Source organism: Rhipicephalus microplus, chromosome 4 (genome assembly GCF_043290135.1).
Source record: "Rhipicephalus microplus isolate Deutch F79 chromosome 4, USDA_Rmic, whole genome shotgun sequence".
Classification (NCBI taxonomy): Eukaryota; Metazoa; Arthropoda; class Arachnida; order Ixodida; family Ixodidae; genus Rhipicephalus; species Rhipicephalus microplus.
In genome coordinates, this window is record NC_134703.1 from 226297371 (window position 1) to 226316874 (window position 19504).

At 39.0% G+C, this 19504-nt stretch overlaps 1 protein-coding gene across 1 annotated transcript; it reads left to right on the forward strand.

Annotated features, from left to right (window-relative positions):
• The first annotated feature begins 23 nt into the window (after positions 1 to 23).
• LOC142814774 (uncharacterized) lies at positions 24 to 19251 on the forward strand. Its single transcript, XM_075894032.1, has 6 exons — positions 24 to 2769; positions 4485 to 4579; positions 9017 to 9109; positions 10417 to 10596; positions 14169 to 14403; positions 16741 to 19251. The coding sequence occupies exons 1-6, from the start codon at positions 2577 to 2579 to the stop codon at positions 16848 to 16850; spliced, it is 906 nt and encodes a 301-aa protein (XP_075750147.1). The 5' UTR covers positions 24 to 2576; the 3' UTR covers positions 16851 to 19251.
• The last annotated feature ends 253 nt before the right edge of the window (positions 19252 to 19504 follow it).

A 19504-nucleotide genomic window follows, 5' to 3' on the forward strand; every position in this document is an offset into this window, starting at 1 on the left:
GTGAACATTTTTTCAAAATTTTAGAACGCAGTTTTGCAACTCATACAGTTAAATAACTTTGGTGTTGGCTGAACTGTCATCCGAACTCAATCTTGTAAGCAGAGGTTGTAAGTTCTGTTAGAACTCTACGTAAATGCAAGAAAAAAAAGAAGTGTGTATATTTATTAAAACAAAAATTAAAATACCAGTTACACTGATGACACGCATCATGCATATTCGGATTATTGTCTCAGGGCGCTCCGGGGGCTCTAAACACTTAGGGGAAAAAAGCAACCAAGTACTGATACCAAAATAATCAACCCAATACGTACCATACCAATACATGGTAAATAAAAGGCATAGAAAAAATGGTGCATTTCTAGATCTTCAAAATATGTTGAAATCACCACTTTTAAACAAGGTCAGTGCATTCAAACGATCAACCGATTTTGCTATTAAAATTGAAAATTAAAGTTTTTTTTTATTTATTCCTCGCCCCCCCCCCCCTGCGTGTTCAGGATTTTCTGATACGCTCTACCCAGGCAACAGACAGCAATGTATTGTCATTCATGTTGCGTTGAACTACTTGCAGATATTCATTGCTTCTGTGAACTTCGACTGATATCAAACTGCCCGTGCTGCTTTCCAATTGTCGAAAGCCATCGGGAAGACTACCTGCTCCTGCGTGTTCTTTTCAATAAATAGTTTTAAAAATACATATATGCCGGTCACGATATCAATTTGCCATTGAATGATTCACTAAAGTAAACATAGATTGGCAAACACACTCGGTCACCAGACTCTGATCGATCTGCGAGGTTGAGTACGACTGCGCCTGGCTGAATAACATTTTAGTCTGAGTCCCAGTGAGCCCTAAGGGCAAAACATAGTTCTTGAATGAGTCTGAGTGAGCTGTGCCTTTGTTAGGCGACCAAACTACTCACGTTTACAATCGCCTGTGCTCACATATCTCAACGCACGAGCGTTTATGATCGGCATCAATATTTATCAATCAGAGCGTGATTTAGCGGATGGCGCCCATGTGCCACCTCTCCTCCCAAGCTACATTTCACGGGAAGTTCTTGATGAAGGTATATCGTGTGAGTTCCTGGCTAAATTGTAACCACCGAAATTTGTATTATCAAGTGCAGGTCAAAAGTTGTATGACAGAGTTGTGTGAGGTACTGACATTAAAGAGAAATGACACCAGCATCGAAAAGGCTAAATTATGCTAAAGAACTCATGAGTCGGCTTCCTTAATTATAGGCTCAAACTGAGGTGAATCCGTGAGTCCCAGTGAACACTGCAAAGTATAACTATGGCGAGCCTGTTTTACACCCGTAAAACATGATATCCTGACCAAAATGTGCACGCAAAAATTCAATTCAGTGGCGTGCAAAGAAATTTAACAGCGGTATCGCGGACGCAATCAGCTCCGCTTTTCTTAATATGATATTGCTTCTAAGGGAAGCCACGCATCCCCATATACCCGCTTCTACCTAGAATCAGCTCGTCATAAAACCGAGGTGAACAGTAGTGAAATGCCGGAGCTCAAACGGGCAATAAGATATGCCCATTTGTCTGCTTTGTTAGCCATTTTTACGCATGTTCCTTAAGACGCTCGTTTTCGCATCGTCCCATTTGCCTGATGTAATATTGCCAAGTTCCACTAAGCAGTTAAGGTCAGTCAACTCCTGTTTCAAAGAGCTGCTTAATTTAGCGTCTAATTATTTATAACATAAATATTGTTGGGGTCTTACGAGGGACGCCCTAGCAAGCCTCATTGGAAATTTCGACGAACCAGAGTTTTTTTACGGAGCTAGCATTTTTTAAATTCTAAGCACATGGTTCTCATGCATTTCGCTTCTATCGAAATGCAGCCACTGCAACTGGTGTTATTCAATCGAGTGACCTTCAAGCCAGCTGTCGAAGTGAATAATTACAAGAATATGTTGAAATTGTACTTGGAAAATGTGCACGCCTTTGTAAATCATTAATTGAAGAGCCCTTTCCGTAAGGCCGCATCCACCATGTAAGATGTGCGCGATGACCTTTCATATCATGGAGGAAGGAATATTCCTTACATATATGTCGCTCTGATGGCTCTTGAATAAAAGAAATAATTACCTTATTCATTCACTCACCAAATACAATATTTTGTTTTTGACGGATAGTTAGTGTGGGTAGTTTAAAAATTGGTGCTGTTTCATATATTTACCTCCAGAAGCATAGCCAGAATTTTTATGATGAGGAGGGGGGTCAGTCATCAATTATGCATGTTTATGCATACGCGTTTGTATGTGCGCCTGCAAATAGAACGATGTAAACTGAAAAATTCTGGCAGCAATTGAATGTCCTCCCCTGGCTACGCCTCTGCTTTTCATTCCTACATGCATGGTTTCAATGCTTCTAGTGAGAGCAGACGACGTTTAGAGCCCACCACGATAGCCAAAATCCATGAAAGCCCAAAGCAGACGAATCCCTCCGTAACCTAGCCTCTAAGGGCCATCTGCTTGCACGCTTCCTCGCTGTCGCGCTGTCTTGTCTTTTTGTATCATTTACAGTTGTTTTTCTTCTCTACCTTGATTTTTATCATAATGTATGCGTACGTTATATACAAGGATGGCGCCAGAGCTATTGTGTCGCACCGACTGGTGAGGGATTTCTCTCCGTCGTCTGAGAAAGACATCGCAAGCGGCAAAAATAAAATGATATATTGGCGCCACAAGAAAGACAATGGAGATGGCGATCTTGAGGATTTCTTTCCCGGGGACGTCATCGAATTGGCTGGTGAGTGGCGTACGGTATGCTGTAAAGTGTGTCTGATCAATACGTCTTGTACAATTTTATCTTTTGTTTGCTATCTCCGCGCCTTTTTTCAGTACCATCGGCGGACAGTAACCGATTATAAGTAAATTTGTATGGCGCCAGTTGATCTCGCTGATTTTTTTTGTCGTTACGCTAATACCTTACGCATATGCAAAACGTTTGACTGTGGCAGAAAAAAAAATTAAGGTGGTTCATATAACACTGAAAGCTTGCGTATATCTGTGCACTGTAGACGTAGGCAAATTGCACATACATATATTGTTGTGCCACTGTGCTCGCTGAAGAAAGCACTAAGATTATTTCCTTGGCTTTTTCTCAGATGTGTTGATGAGTTTTAGATTTTGGAACTTAAGGGTACGATAAATGGCCGTCTAGTCGAGAATAATTGAATAAAAAGGCTAGGGCGCCGACCACAACAAAACAAAAATGTACCGACGTTTCGTCACCCAGAAAGGGAGCCTTCTTCCCAATGCAAAGGCACCCTCTCTGGATGCCGAAACGTCGTTACATTTTTATCCTGTTGTCGTGGGTGCTCTCGCGTTTCTATTCAATTTTAGATTTCTGTATAGAAGCATTATTTCACCCATTGGGTCATCGTATCTCGCATTCCTAGAGTGCAGCTCAGCTCTAAGTGTGCCTTGTTGCTTCAAGAAAGTTTCCGTAACATGATTATAATGCTGCCTTTGATGCCTTGAATGGTGCTGTGTTTGTAAATTGTGTTGCAGTGAGCTATCGCTTTGAGTCGCTGCAACATCAATTTAATTAAATGCATCAAACATAAGTGCATTTATGAACGGGTGTTGAAGCCAGGCTGCATTCTAAACCAAAGAGTTCTCTCACTCGACAATGCTATGCCTGTTTAGCCAATGAGAGCAGTGGCATTGAATCAGCTGAAGCAGCACATCAGAAAGAACTTCAGTCTTTTACATTTTTATGCTACATATGTCTTGGATTGAGTAGAACTTATGTAACAAATACGGACAAGAAAAAAAATTGTGATATATTCACTGAAGAGAGGACTGCTTTTAGCAATATTATTCAGATACCCTCTTGAAACAGGCTACAGCAACAAGTTCACAGTGAACTAAGTGCATTGCTTACTTACCAGTGCAGAGCAAATCTTCTTACACTGCGCTTATGAACCTGCATCATTGCAAATAAAGCACAGATGTCTTGACAAAAAGGTATGCATTAAGTACAACATGTGCAAAACTTTACGTCACTATTCTGCGGGCAATCACCCCCTTGCCTTGGTCATGATTCACAATTGTTACCTTGGCAACTAGGTCACAACTAATGAGGCGTAGGTGATAATATACTTGGTACAGTAATAGCCCTTTGGCTTCTTTATTGTATCACGTCGTCCACTTTTAGTGTCTGTAGATTCTTAAAAGTTAGGATGTCTGTCTAGCAGCCAGCTGCCAATATGAAATTATTCTTGTCCAATAACAAGTCAATAATTTTACTACTTAGCTGCATAGCTGGCAGTCACCATTTATTTTAAAAGTGCCCATGTTTATTTGTCAATAAAACTTTGCATGTCTTAATTATATATACATATATGCAGACTTTTTATCACTTGTGCATCAGCAATATTGCATTATTGTGCATTCCTTTGCCTACTGCAACTAATATCACTTTTTCTGAGTAGCCTTGTTGTGGTGTTGTTGTTACAGAATCCAAGCAGGAACTTGCACGAAAAGTGCAGAAGCGTCGTCTACGATGGCCACATCACGTATTTGACGACGTTCTTGGGGTTTCCCCTTGTGAGGTAACTAAACTTTACCTGTGAAGCATCTCTGATAATTTATCCTGACAAATGTCTCAATAATCCTTTCTTTCTAAGTCTATTGAAAGGGTAGCACAACAATTTTTGAGCGTGGCGAGAAAATGCTGCGAATCTGTAGTTGAAGCTCCTGAGAACATGTGAGCCATTCATTCTAGCTCAGCATGTCACCTGAATCTTGCAATTATTCATTAAAGTCAGCTTGAACTTGCTTACTGTTCTCTCATAGTGATGCCGTAAACCATAATGACCACGCCCAAGGTTTTTGATCATTGGCCGATTTTAGACTCAATAATTGCATATAGGGACAGCTGCGACTGTGGGATTCCAAGACATGCTTGCTCACTCTCTGGCAAATGCTAAAAAAGTTTATATATATGTAATTCCTTACAAGACACTGGAAACATTACCAATAATTACTTATATGTAATATTGCAATTATTGCTTATTATGTGTTGAAGAATGAAATTTTTTTTCAGCAAATTCATTATCAGTGGTAATCAAAGGATCCGTGCATGTCAAGGCAGTACTCTGCAGCCATGCAAAGTATTCATGCAGTGTTGTTCGCAGGAAGAATTGAGCCAAAAAGAAAGAAAGAAAAGAAAGGAGGTGGCAAAGCGGAAAGAAATGGAGACTATGTCAATGGATTGGCCTGCAGATGATGAAGCTAGGCATGAGCCGGAAAAAAAATGGGAAGTATGCTCGATTAGAGCAGGAGATTATTTCCCTTAGAAAGAAGTTAGTGGAAGAACGAAAAAGAAATCAAGATTTGCAAGACGTTGTGGTCAAAGGAATGGGTAAGCACTGCATGTTGGGTTCATAGAGGTCCTTGAAAACCTTGAAAATGCTTGACTTTGAAAAGTGCACTTTCAGTACCCTTGTTTCGATAGATGGATAAATGAATAACTTCATTCTTCCATCCATCCATCCATCCATCCATTCATCGAGGACTTTCAAGCTCTTTGGACGTGTTGGGATAGAATGCTCTCTCTGAAAACACCTTGAACTTCGGGGCCATGGCTATTTAATATAAATTGACAGTACAACCTTCTCTTCTTTCTGTTATACATTTGCATTAGTGCAGCAAACTGTCCATTTCGAAAATAATACACAGTGCAAGTTTGCATATTTTCTGCTTGTTCATGCTCTGTCCTAATGTCCATTTCAATCCTCAACCCTCATGCCACCTCATCTCGCTTTCTCTCTTTTACTATCATCTTTTAATGAGTTCACTTTTGCCTCTTGCATTTAGGTTGCTCTTTCTCGCTTTTTTCTCGGTCAAGTGAGTAGTTCATGTAGTTAATATGCTTTTTAAATGCCAAGACTTGCTAATACTAGGAAAATTCTTAGCACCTGTCCTGACCTGTTGTGTGTTGGGGCACTGCTTATGATGACATCAGCATTGGACTTTTCTATGGTGTAGTGATAGCTAAAGCTTGTTCAAACACAGCAAAAGTTTTTGTTGTTTTTAATCTAAGGTAAAACCTAACACCCTCTGGTAGGTACTCAGAAGGTTCAAGTTGACTACCAAAATAGATTAAAAGAAGTTTTTATGAAGGAGATAATTAAAGAGGCACTGAACACTTCAATTTTCTTTTTCAAGATGCTTTTTTCTTCAAGTGTTGGTACTAACGCTGATAAATATGTGGCGTTTAACGTCCTAAAACCACCATATGATTATGAGAGACGCTGGCACTAATGCTATTGTGTTAAAACATTTGTCACCCGTAGTCACTAGCTTGGTCTTGTTTTCACAAAGCTACATTCGTTCAACAAGCATGAAACAGTTCAATCAACCTGTTGTTTTCACGTATCAGGTAGTATGCAGGTGGCAGCGATTTATTCTTGTCAATGCTTTCGCATGAACATGGCCATCTGTATTTGTTTTTCATGCGATGGGAGTTGTCTCCACGCAACTTTTTTGTTATTCCTGGTTGCAAAATTGCTGCATTCATTCTGTTCATGGTTGCATTTTGGCTGCATCACATTCTATGTTACTGCCTACCTGGTCTGTAATCACCTGGACCAAATATATGAGGTTTAAGTTTTTGTGCACAAAAACTAGCTATTCACAGAAGCACTCATGGGTTAGCAAAAAAAAACAGTCATAGAAGACTTAAAGTACCTCAATTTCACAATTCCAGGTGTCAATTTTACAAACCGTTTCATTTAGCAAAGTGATTTAATTGTGATTTTCAGTTTCAACTGGTTGTGTAGAAGTGCGATAAATTTAGTCAGAGTTTGAAACATCATATTCATACAAAAATTTCTCGTTAGATGCAGTGTTTCATGGGTTGAAACTGCCTTGAAACTTCTTGACTATCTTTGGATTCTCTACTTTCAAATCTGTGCTCACCCTGCTATATATCGTGTTTCCATTTACCCCCTATCGATGCAGAAAAATTGCTGAAGAAAGCATGCTTCAACTGTACCAGTCAGCAGCAGAAGGCATGTGCACATTAGTTATTTTAAAATGGTGTTCGAGGTCATTGAAAAGTGCATGAGTTCTGTGTTGAGCTGGTTGGACAGGGCATTCTTTGTGTGGGAAAGCAGCTTCGAGCTATAGGAAAGTAGATGTTCATGAAAATGTTTTCAAAGTGTGCTTCTTCACCCACTGATTTTCATTTAATTGCAAGAAAGATATTGCACTAAATTCATGCAGGCCCTGTCCTCATAATCTCCTTGACACTTACAGGAGTACTGACTGAAAATATTCAAGACGAGATAACTAGGGACTAGATTTATGTGAACTCATGCAGTTTCCATGAAACATCAATGGGTAATACAGCCAGGAACAAACTTGAACATAGTTTTAAAGTGTGTGATGTGCAATCGCACACAACTATGCTGAAGTACAATGAAGAAACTTGTGACATTGCCATCAAATATATAGGAATGTGTACAACTAACGAACTATGACATCACTAGTTTGGTACCTGCCTTGCTTCACGTTTGTTTTCCCCCTCTGTTGTCAACTGCGTGCACATGTGCACGTGAGGCTAAACGTAAACAGGGCATTACAGTCTTGCATGTTAAAAGGCCCTGCAATGCTTTTCCATCTGCTGTGCTGAAGTGCATGTAATGCTGAATACTGAAATGAATGCAAAAATAATTATTTAAATAGAGGCCCGGTAACAGAAATTAGCCTTTAAACTCTAAAACCCCAACTGATAAGAAAAGATGTACTCTGTTACATTTCACTCTCCCACTAACGTAAACTGGTTACAAGCACCGTGTGTTTTTTAGTGAGTTACTATAAGAATCGCCGCATGGTGGCCCTTGTGCAGCGCTCCCAGTGTGAGTGTGTAATTGTTTTAAAGTTGTCATATTAAAAAAATTATATAGGTTCTTGTGTTTTTGAGGAAAGATAAAGCATATTTTTTATTTTTAATGCACAAGTGTGTGGCCTATGTGTGGTATTAAAATATTACGTTAGACTTACCGTGTCAAACAATTCAAAATGCACAGTCAATTTCCTCACTCCCACATAATGAAGCTTTGCTTCTAATCATAAAAATAGCTGCTCTGTGCCACTGTGTTCCAAAAACAAAGTTTAATAATAAAATAAATCATAATAGCATTGTTTCTGTGGTTGCCACTTATGTAACGACAGTGCATTCCACAGTTGGAGAAAAAGGGGTGAAAACTGCATGCTTAATTTGGGTCACAGTATTCCTTCAATTTAGCCATCTTGGTTTACAAAGAAACCACTCCAGCCCCGCACCTCTACATGTTCTTTCTGTACCTCTACTACAACTTCGTGCAATAAAATAGTCTCCGAAAATAACAGGCCAATTATCTTGCTGTAAAGTAACATTTGTAACCTAATGATTGGGTCGATAGCTGCTTATTTTATTGAAATTAACAGTATGTAAAATTTTGCTGTACTCCTTTGATGGGACGTACGAGAAAACAGTGAATTGGTTTAGATTGATAAGTTGTACTCTGAGAACTTTATTGTCAATTATTTCACTACCATTGGTTTGTTACTAAAGAAAAAAATGTTCATGTTCATGTTTCAGATTTTCATTTTTAAATTTTGTGCCGAAGTCTGCGTGTGTGATGTCAAAGATTTTAAAGTGTATTTATTGTATTTAGGTTCCACTGTCTAAATGCGATTTCCTCAACCTTAATGTGTTAGGTCTGTGCCATCCTCTGATGACAATTTACTGAATTTTCTTCAATTAGAAACCACGTGGACCTTAGTAGGAGCCCTCAAAATTTGTGATGTCACAGCAAATGGTCTGGAAACTTTAAGGTGGCGTTGTCACCTGTATTTTTCTTGCGGGTTTTCTCGCTTATTAAGTGTATTCTCCCTGCAAGTGTGGTGTTTTGGTATCGTCGAAGGCTACTTTACTTATGGGGTGAGAAAAGTCATCTTGCCCTTTAGTGTCCCTTTAAACTTGCAATGTCTTATTTTAGGTGCCAGAGGCAATTGCACAGGGGTTTTGTGGGCCAAGGGAGGAGGACCGCCATGCTGCTGGAGATGACGTGGTTGACAGCCTTCAATATACGGTATGCATCAATGGTCGTTAGAAGTGAACTCATTCTGGAGCAGTGTTAGTGGATAATTATGTCCATAGTAGGAGCACTTATTTTTATGAGATTTCATGAGACTATAACATAGCTCTAGGGTTTTGAGCGATAGTTTTCCTGCCATTGTGCTAATATGTCATTGCTGCAGGCACTCCCAAATTGCACGACAAGTTAGTTAGTTAGTTGCACGACAAGTTGTGCAAGAATATGGCTCGTTGAACAGGCATCCTGTCAGGGCATTGTTAAGCTTTAACAAAAGAAAAATAAGATAAGTACTGACTCAACTAAACTTAACATCAGAAAATATGCAATACAGATTGTTGTCATTGCGGTGTTTTTAATTCACATGAGACGTCGCAATAAAAAATGGATTTACTCTCACAGAAGAATTCACATGCCACACAGGCTTATACTCAAACGGCACATAAGCAAATCGCGTGTATCCTTCTTTCTACAGAGTGCCATCTTCTTTTACTCATAACAGGGCACGTGCACCTCGTGCAGGCGCTAGTAGTCTGCCAATAATATACACCCCAAACGCACATAAGGAAAAAAATTTGCGAGCACTTTGATGAAAAGAAATGGCAATTCTTTATAGTACCTATCACAAGATTTTTCTTCATGTGTTTGGTACTTTTGTTCTGTCTACTTGTTTATCTTGTTCCATGTTCTTTTTATGCATCATGCAAGTACCAACTTGCGCAACTCTCTAACTTCTATAGAAATATGGTATAAATTGCTGAGAATTAGTCTTATTCACCATCCTTGTTGAATAGCTTACTTAATTATCTTTTCGCCGATAGTGATGGTGAAATACTACTGGTGTAAAGTGGGACAAATGACGTGCTGCATCGTAAACTGTTACTGATGTTACGTTTATTTTAAAATGACGGCCAGGAGCAAAAGGAATTGCACTATACTGCTGGCATGAGCTGGTGCTTTTTGTTTAGTACTGCCCAATAGGCATCAGTTCTGACCCAGTATGCATATTTTTCTCCTGTTGTTAGTCTCTTTGGTTAATGTGATTTTCGCAATAATACGTCTTACTTAAATTTCTGTCTCCCCATGAAATACATATTGCAAAGATTTCAATACACATCCATGCTCTTATAATTTCACACTTAATTAGCAGTACTGAAATGTCGGAATCCTGTATAGCAAAGTTTTGCAATAAAATGAAGGCATTTTTGACACGTAAAGTTACTTTGTTCTTAGATGTTGAGATATTTGTGTGTTAGTTGAATCACTGAAAGTGCTAACATCTCGAATATTTACTTCAAATAAAGGCACCACATGCTGCAACACCAGTGCCACCTCCAGTAGCACCAGCAGTAGCAGCAGCAACACCACCGCTACCACCACCAGCAGTGCTGTTAGTAGATGCGCAGCAGACACCACCACTACCAGCTCTGATGCCAGTGATGCCACAAGGAGCTCAGCACTGTTCCGAAGCTGAGACTACCCAGGTAAGGTTCCCTGTAAAACATTCATAATTGCCTGGTATACGCCACACACCACTAATAACATGATCACTTATGAAGGTGGACTTACTGTCATCTTTTTTTCGCTCCTGTTTTCATTGCACAGAAATCTTGTGTGTACAAATGCCCAGTACTGTGCAGGTGCACCGGTAGTACAGTTGCTGACCGTCTATATGGACTTGGTGTGAATGGGTGTGAAGTTCGAATACTTGAGTGTAAAAAAAACAGGGGGGGGGGGGGGGAGGTTCCTACAAAAACAGCACCTTTATTGGCCTTGTAGCTGAAAAACTAATCAATACTAGTCTGTAGATGCATGCCTATGCACCACCAAGTCTGCATGTATTTCAACCAGTGTTTGGCCGAATAAACGGTTTGAGACTGCGTAACTGTTGTAGAATTTTGCAAGCAAGTTAGCAGCGAGTTCCCATAACTGGTGCTCTGGCTAAGGTGAAAATCGTCATCACATGGCATTCTGCATTTACCTTCTGAAGAAAGGTGAAAGGTGCAACCCATGTATATCAAAAAAAAGTGAGGGGGGTGGGGGGCTGGACAGGATGTTGTTTCTGTAGCCTTTTTTTTTTGTCATCTGTGTGGGTTGCGTCCTTCATCTCCTTTCTTCAGAATGAATCAGCTAGCCCAACAATATATTCTAGAGTTTTTCATTTCTACTTTTTTATCCCTCCAGTGTCTTTCTGCGTTAAGAACAGAAGCAATACTAACAATGCATTTGGTCATGTCCCTGTATACAAACATTTTAATGACACAGCAACTTATGACAAGTAACATTGTTTCCCATGTGCCACTTGCTGGCCCTGTGTGCACAAACGTAAAAGCGGTCGGGACATCAAGCCATTTTTTATGAAGGGGGACACAGTCATGTGTCCCTTTATAGGGACACATGACTTGGTGTTACAAGGGTACATATTGCTGTAAAACCCACAGGTCGGATGCGCATAAAGTCTGAGGTGCATTTTGGGGACACCTAACGCAAAAACATTTTACCTGTGTATAAGCCAAGGAAAGCAGAAACTGAATACACTGATTTATGCACTTATCATATTTACTGAAGTCTAATGTGCACCTTCTATTTATGGTAAACAGTGTCTACAACGTGCATCCGCGCTAAAATTGAGCAGAACAAGAAAAAGCCTGCTTGTTGCATTGCCATTAGCATTTCAAAACTGGCCGTCTCCTGCGCATCCGACCTGCCCGTCTAGGTGCCATCTCTGCCATTATTTCTTTCGTTTGCTGCAGTTCTCAAAGTCAAGGTAGGAGCCAACAGATGGAAACATGTAGTGGGATAATCGAAGTGAACAGTGTAAGTGTCTCAGACAGGCTGGCCGACATTTTGATAGGAGGACCTATCTTTGTCATCTTGGCGTGTTAATTTTAAGGGGGTTTGTAGTGACGTCATCTGGTGGAGGCGCATGTCCCGGTTCATAATCGTCGTTTCAAAATAAAAAACTATAAAGGAAAGGAGTGCAGTCCTTGCTTCATTTCAAGTTAGACGGTAGTGGTTCAAAATGTTCTCGGAGGGTGGGGAAAAAAAGGGGGGAGGACGAAAAAAAAAACAAGAAGAGAAATGCGCAAAGTAGGTACGCTGCTATCACCGGCAACTTTTTGTGTTGGCAGGACATGGCAACCGTCTGCAGGCTTCGAACTTTCCTGCTTTTTGCTTTTTTCATGTCTGTAGTGGACATCGCTTTGCAGCACACTGTTCCTACTTTGTGTGTTCTTCCCCTTCATTTTTCCCCCATTTCTGAATGCATATTGAATCACTGCCATCTAACCTGAAATGATGCGAGGACTGAACTCCTCTGCTTAGCTGCACACTGGGTGCAGCTGAGATGCAAACTCCCCTGGGTGATGACCCGCAGCAGTAGTCACACAGCAGTCACTTCTTGGTAGTGACACCAATAGACGTCGAGCACAAATGTAGATGAGAATCCCGGCAGTGCTCCATGCTTCTGATTCAAGTCTGCCAGTACCCACTCAGCGTAAAAAATGCTTTAAATGCAGCTGAATGCTGCTTTTTGCAGTCTTTTTATATGGTTTAAAATTTTGGGCATCATGATGTGATTGCAACAGTACCTGTTGCATAAGCTTGGTGATGATGATAGCACTGCACAGTGTCAAAACCAAAACTGAATTCTGGCAAGAAAATTTTCAAATCAGCATATATAGTATGGAGCAGAAATGTTGCATCATGAAGTTTGAGAAAAACTTCGGACTATATGTGAGTTTTTACAGTAATATGTTTGACCCTTTGTATCCCATGTGCCACGTTGATGGCAGTTTTGTTTCAATTTTTTCTACCCCGAAATTTCACTCAGGCACTCTTGATCCCTAGCTGCCACAAAGGTGAAAGTGCCAGCTTTTACTGAGGCTCACTTGGTTGGTGGCACCATTGGTACAGCACTTGAGTGCTGCTTTCATTGTAGAAATGAAGATCACGTGCAGCCACCAAAGACGATGTTTACTTAGCCTTTTCATGGTTCTCTTTTATGTGTAATATCTTGTTATAATAAGAATACCTCTATTCCTTTTTGTGTAGTCTACTTAACAATACTAGTTTGTAATATTTTTGTGCCATTAATTATTGACAACCTTGTGTGCAACTCAGGCTTGCATACACATTTGTGGCACTCGGGACTAGGAAGTCCAGCTTTTCCCTGTGTTCTCAAATGTGTTGCAGTTTGCAGTATGATGGAGTTTTTTTATTTTTTACAGCAAAAGAACTTGAGGAGCATCTCAAAATCTTAAAAGGGTTTTTTATTTATGAGGCCAAGAGCTCAATGACAAATTTAAGGCGTTTTTTTCAAATGAATAACCAAGTCTAAGTGAAAACAAAGGCTTGGAAAAACACAAATTGCGTAGAAATGTATATTCTGCCTGACAGAAAGCAATGCACGGGTGGTGAAAGCTTTAGAGATGTTGAGGATGAAAAAGTTCAAGTTACATCCAGTCTGATGAACAAACAAAAATTATGGTACATGCTGAAGCATGATAGAAGAAATAGAAAAAAGCAAGCCAGAAAAACAGTCACCTGCAGCTATGTTCAGCTAGGAACTGCATGTACTGATGTGTACTGTCATGCATTGCATCACATATGCTATCTCTCGATACAGTAAAAAAGCATTCCTCTGAACTAAGAAGCAGCTGGGAGAATTATATGGAAAGAAAAAAATATTATTCAGTTGCACATGTGTAGTGGGACCATAGGTGCAAAGGTTGAATTGGGGAAGTACTCAAGGTCTGAAGATTGCTTCAGATAAGGTCTGGGTGTGTGCCTCACGCTGAGTGATGATGACACTACATTATCAGCGTGCATGTATGTTTACGGTAAAGTTTTCAACTGAGGAATTTCCTGGTTGTCATCGAAATTACATCCAACTTAAATTTTTTATGTTACTTTGTCAAAAATGGTTCTTTAACAATTGAGAAGTCAAGATTTATAAACAAAAATTTATATAAACTTGCATTAAGACATTTATTAAAAATTGCTTTCATTATCCATGAATGATCTACATTAAGTCATTATGTATTCTTTTATGCAGAAAGATCTTGGGAATGGAGTCAAAATCTCCAAAGAAAAGTGGCTCTTCCTGATGGCGCAGCCAAAAGATACCCTTTTGGTGAGGGACACAGCCAAGGCGATATGGGGGATCCAAAATCTCTACAATAGGAGCATCACGGGCACCCCATGTCGCCGCTTTCTTCACAAGGAGGATGGTGGGCCACCAAGCGTAGAAAAACAAGCGTTGACGCCTAGGAAGCTGGATGCCCTGAGAAGTAAGCCTTTTATTTTGTATATATGGTAACTGTTTGCACTGCCTATGGTAGCCAGTACATTACAAGTACCAGAGCTAAATTTATTATCTCTTTTTCGTAGGAGTATCATCAAGTTTGTACAGTTTGAGGTAATCCTTACAAGCATTAAAATGAGGAATGTACCAACCATGCACCTCGCACTTGAAACCATCAACATAATTTTCAGTAATTTACCTGAAAAAATATTTAAGTAGCAGGGAAATATTAATGTGGAAAATCTCGTCGGTCAGTGAGAACTCATTTGTGGTTATGCAATAGTCATAAAAACGACTTGGGGTTTTAACTCAATCTTGAAGAAGTATATGTAGTCAAAAACTTGAATATGTTGCAATTGATCATACCTAGCGTATGAACAACTCTGCTAAGAAAAAGCACTCGATTAACTAGGCTTGGCCTTTGGATTTGGCATGGCAGTCTGATATAGCTAAATCAAAATATAAAACGAAACATTATGTGGAGCCAACAAAAGCATGGCATTTGATATTGTCCATTCTCGTTTATGAGCCTGTCAAGCAGTCACCCCAGAAGAAGGAGAGGAAATGGTCCTGAAACAATGGATCAGTTTATAGTTTTCAAATTTGAAGTGTAAATACATTGGACTACAAGCGGCTGGAAAGTTTATTTTATTTTTATTGATTTTCACCCAGCCAGACTCTGTTGAATATGTTCACCTTAAAAATATTGCTATGCATGGATTGTGACACCAGCTATTCAGTTCTTGCCAGTACAACCTTGCAGTTTTGGAAGACTGGTAAAATGCAGACATCACTGACTCAGATCACTACACAATACACTTATATTACATATATCACATTTGATCTGGCAGCCATTGAGGGCAAAATCAAAGGGAACTCATGGGCACCATGACTAATGACTTTTGGTCATGGTTCTACATTATATAAACAGGATGAATAAATACTGTTGCTGCCCATGAGTTGAACTAAACAAGCTTCTTCGAATTTTTCACTGTCAATAAAGTGTTGGCTTCTGTATATTCACTCAATGTGCTGTTGAAGTAATAATATTAAAATAATATTAAAACTTCCTCTCATAACCTTTCCTTGCTTGAAGTACATCAAGGTAGTCACTATGGTGTCATATCAGCCTCGATTACATAGTTTCTAGAGTGTGTTAGGACCTTCATAAAACAGCACAAATAAGAACAGGGGACAAGAAAGAAACCAAGACGATTGCTCACCCTGGTCTCTTCTCGTGCCTCTGTTCTTACTTGCACCCTGTTTTGTGAAGAACGATGAACAACTAACATGTCCAAGCAATTTCCCTTTCGAAGAGTGTTTGGAGTTAGTGGATAAGTGATTGAATATTTATTTAGTCTGTTTTTTGAATGAATATACATCATCAACGTTGATGAGTGCTAGTACTTTTTGGTTTTTTAAGTCTCAAACAGTGCGACGATTTCGATTTTCTTTTGCCAGAGATTAAATAGTAAAATTTAATTTTGTGTAGGGGAAATCACATAGGTTAACATACTCATCCAGCTGAATTACAATTTACTTTTCATTATGTCTTCAATATGGCAATGAATACTAGTGTCATGCTTTTGCAAGGAATGCTGCACAGTGCAAAGTGTTATTCAATTTTTTATAACATGATTTTATTAGGTTTAAAACTTGCTGTTTGCTCATGCGTATTCTATTTGGTGGGCTGTTGTGGTCTGGGTGGCACGTATTTTAATGACGAATGCGCGATCCTGTCTACGTGTGTTTATATCTCTCAGATTCATAACTTGCAGTGTTTTGTGCTGAAAAGGTGTTCAAGTAGTAATATTGCAGACAAACCAAAGTTTAAGGGAAGTAAATGTGCTTATATATATATATATATATATATATATATATATATATATATATATATATATATATATAAATATTTATATATATATATATATATATATATATATATATATATATATATATATATATATATATATTCTGAGTGCGGACTTTTAATGGCAATACTTTAATTTTAGTTAGTATCCAAGAAATATTTGAATATTTAATTCAAGATTTCACATAATGTGATTTCACTATAGGTTTATCATCCTGTTCAATTTAGTAAGAAAGACGTACTTAGTTATTTTTTATGAGATAAGCACGTAATTTACATGTTCTTACTTACAATGGTGCTCATTCACGCACTTTCCATTGTTATTGATGTATATACAAAAAAATAATATGGGCATTTCTTTTTCAGTGTCATTCTGTATGTTTCATTTTTCTGCATTATTAAGCTGCCTAAATGTGCTTCTGACTCATATCTGTCTATAATTTATGTATTCAGATGCATACGAGGAACACCTGAAGGTGCATGAAAGCCAGCTACCAGTTGCTCAGCGTCGCCGGAACATGAACCGGCATCTGGCAGATTTATTGAAAGTTCTCAAGAAATGAGCTGGAAGAAGCATGCGGGGGGGGGGGGGGGTATCCTCTCCTTTTCCTGGCAAGCCAGTCGCAGCGGTCGCCACCTGACACTACAGGTCACATCAAAGCAGCAACCGTACGAGCAAGAAAACTGTTTTTTATAAATTGTTCATTTTTAAATTGTTGTTGCACATTATTTTGCCCCATCTTTTTGTGGGTGAGCTATCACTCGTGAAGTGGTGGTGCAAGGTCATGTTATTTGAAGTCAACATTGAGGTATGCATGCAAACTGATATCACAGCTAGGATACACAGAAAATAAAAAAGATTTAGTCCTTGCAGCAAGGCTGCTAGTGAAGTGCATGTAAACGCTTTTCTTGGGCAAGGACTGATTTCATTTAGTTCTAACAGAAGCTACATTTATTATGCCATCCTAAGCAGCTATAGGGAGATTTAGCTGGCATTTTTTCTATTACATAAAACCCTGCATTATTTTGTTGGAGTATGAAGGCAGCTTGTGATGTCCAGCATATTAATTAGGTAGGTTCTTAACACATTTGTTTATTTCAAGCCTTTGTTTACTCATCAAGGCTGTTTCAGATAGCAAACATATTTCACCTTCATGCAACTTATTAAGAATGAAATATTCATATATATTTCTACACAGTACTTGCTTTTGCAAACAACGTGAACGGCCAATTGCTTTTACTCAAAATCTAGATGTCCATTTGATCTTTGCAAGATGCAGCAGATAGCTGCATGGTTTCTGCATTATGCTGATTTCCGTAAGCTGCTTATCGGGTAATTTAGCATGATATGGCACTTTCCGTAAGCTGCGGATGTCCGCATCTTTCTGCATGATATGGCGCTTTCTGTAAGCTGCGGATGTCCGCATCTTTTCGCATGATATGGCGCTTTTCGTAACCTGCGGGTGTTCGCATCTTTCCGCATGATGCGGCTTTCCGTAGTCCAATAATTGCGTATGTACGGATCCGTATATGCGGAACGTTTCAGTAGGTAAGCAATGGGAATATGTGGTCCTGCTCTGTTATTTATTCGCAGTTATCTCCTCAATCGAAACCAAACGGTCAGTATTTCCGGTACCTACTCCAAACGAACAACAACGAACATAGGAGTACCACAAGGGTCCATTCTGGGCCCACTTTTGTTTTTAATCTGTATCAATGATCTACCAAATTTTATCATACACTGTAAATTTTTGCTCTACGCTGATGATACGACAATTTTCAGTTCCGATAATAGCATAGACGGTTTAATAAATAAGCTGAGCACACATCTTCGCAATATACTACACTGGTGTAAGCTAAACAAATTACAGTTCAATCCTCAAAAAACCCAATTCATTTTCTTTTCATCACATCAGCGATCACTAGTAACGGATCCTTCAATTAGTATCCCAAATCATTCGATCCACGCTAGTAATGATTGTGTTTACTTGGGCGTCAAACTAGATAGAAACTTAAAATTCCACTCTCATATTTTAGATGTCAAGAAAAAGCTGTCTTATGGTATACGCATCCTCATTCGGTCTCGCCCTTTTTTTTCACGTTCCATTCTCTTGTCTTTATACTACGCATTTATTCATTCTCACATCAACTACTGTATAACTACCTGGGGCACTACCTACAACACTCACCTCGCACCGTTACAGACTGTTCAAAACAAAGCAATTTAAATAGTCACTTCTAGTTCACATTACACCGATTCAAAAAAACTATTCTACAGCTACAACATCATTACAGTGCGCGATATGGTTAAGTATAATCTAGTCATATGTTTATCAAAGCATATAAATGAGCTATTTCCCATTTCCATCATCCCATCCTCCTCACTTCTCAATACCAACAACACTAGATTTGCTTACCAAAAAAACTTCATCTTACCGAAAGCCCGGACTAACTATGGCAAACAAACCGCTCATTTTAGCTCACTTTCCATATGGAATTCACTTCCATCCATCTTAAAAGTAATGAATCCACACTCGTTTGTAAAAGAATTAAAAAAGCTCTTTGTCAACCAATACAACACGTAGCACTTCATTCTCATAGCCCCTAAAGCATGCTTTCACACATGTATGTATGTGTGTATATATAAGTGTGTATATATATATGTGTATATGTATGTGTGTATATATGTATGTGTGTATATATGTGTGCATATATTTACATATTTTTTTCTTTTTTCTCTTTACATCTCGTGTTTACATGGTTTCTTTATATTATGAAATGTGCTTGATCCCCCATATCATTATGATTATTGGAATTTTTTCCTTCCTGTCGATGTTTTATTTGTTTTTATGTTCATCATGCACAGGAGGTCCCAATTCAGTCTCTGACTACGGGACCTCCTTCTGTATACTGTCTGTATTGACTTTACTTCACAGTAACAATAAAATTTGATTCTGATTCTGATTCTGATCATCCTGAACTATAGGGTGAAGCGCTTTACAGAACATTATCAAGTGTTCGGCAGTTTCATCTTCCTCTCCACACGCACTGCATACCGTGTCTACCCCTTCGTATTTGGCCCGATATGTCTTGGTTCGCAATACTTTCGTCCTGGCCTCAAACAGTAGAGAACTGCCCCAAGTATTACCATAGATCCTTTCTTTGGCAATTTCCTGCTTAAAAGTTCGATAGACCTCTAGTGCGGACTTCTTAATCA

Coding starts and splice junctions, on each gene's coding strand:
- LOC142814774 (XM_075894032.1), top strand. CDS start 2,577: ATGTATGCGTACGTTATATACAAGGATGGCGCCAGAGCTATTGTGTCG. Junction 9,110..10,416: donor TTGACAGCCTTCAATATACG/GTATGCATCAAT, acceptor CTTCAAATAAAG/GCACCACATGCTGCAACACC. Junction 10,597..14,168: donor CCGAAGCTGAGACTACCCAG/GTAAGGTTCCCT, acceptor TCTTTTATGCAG/AAAGATCTTGGGAATGGAGT.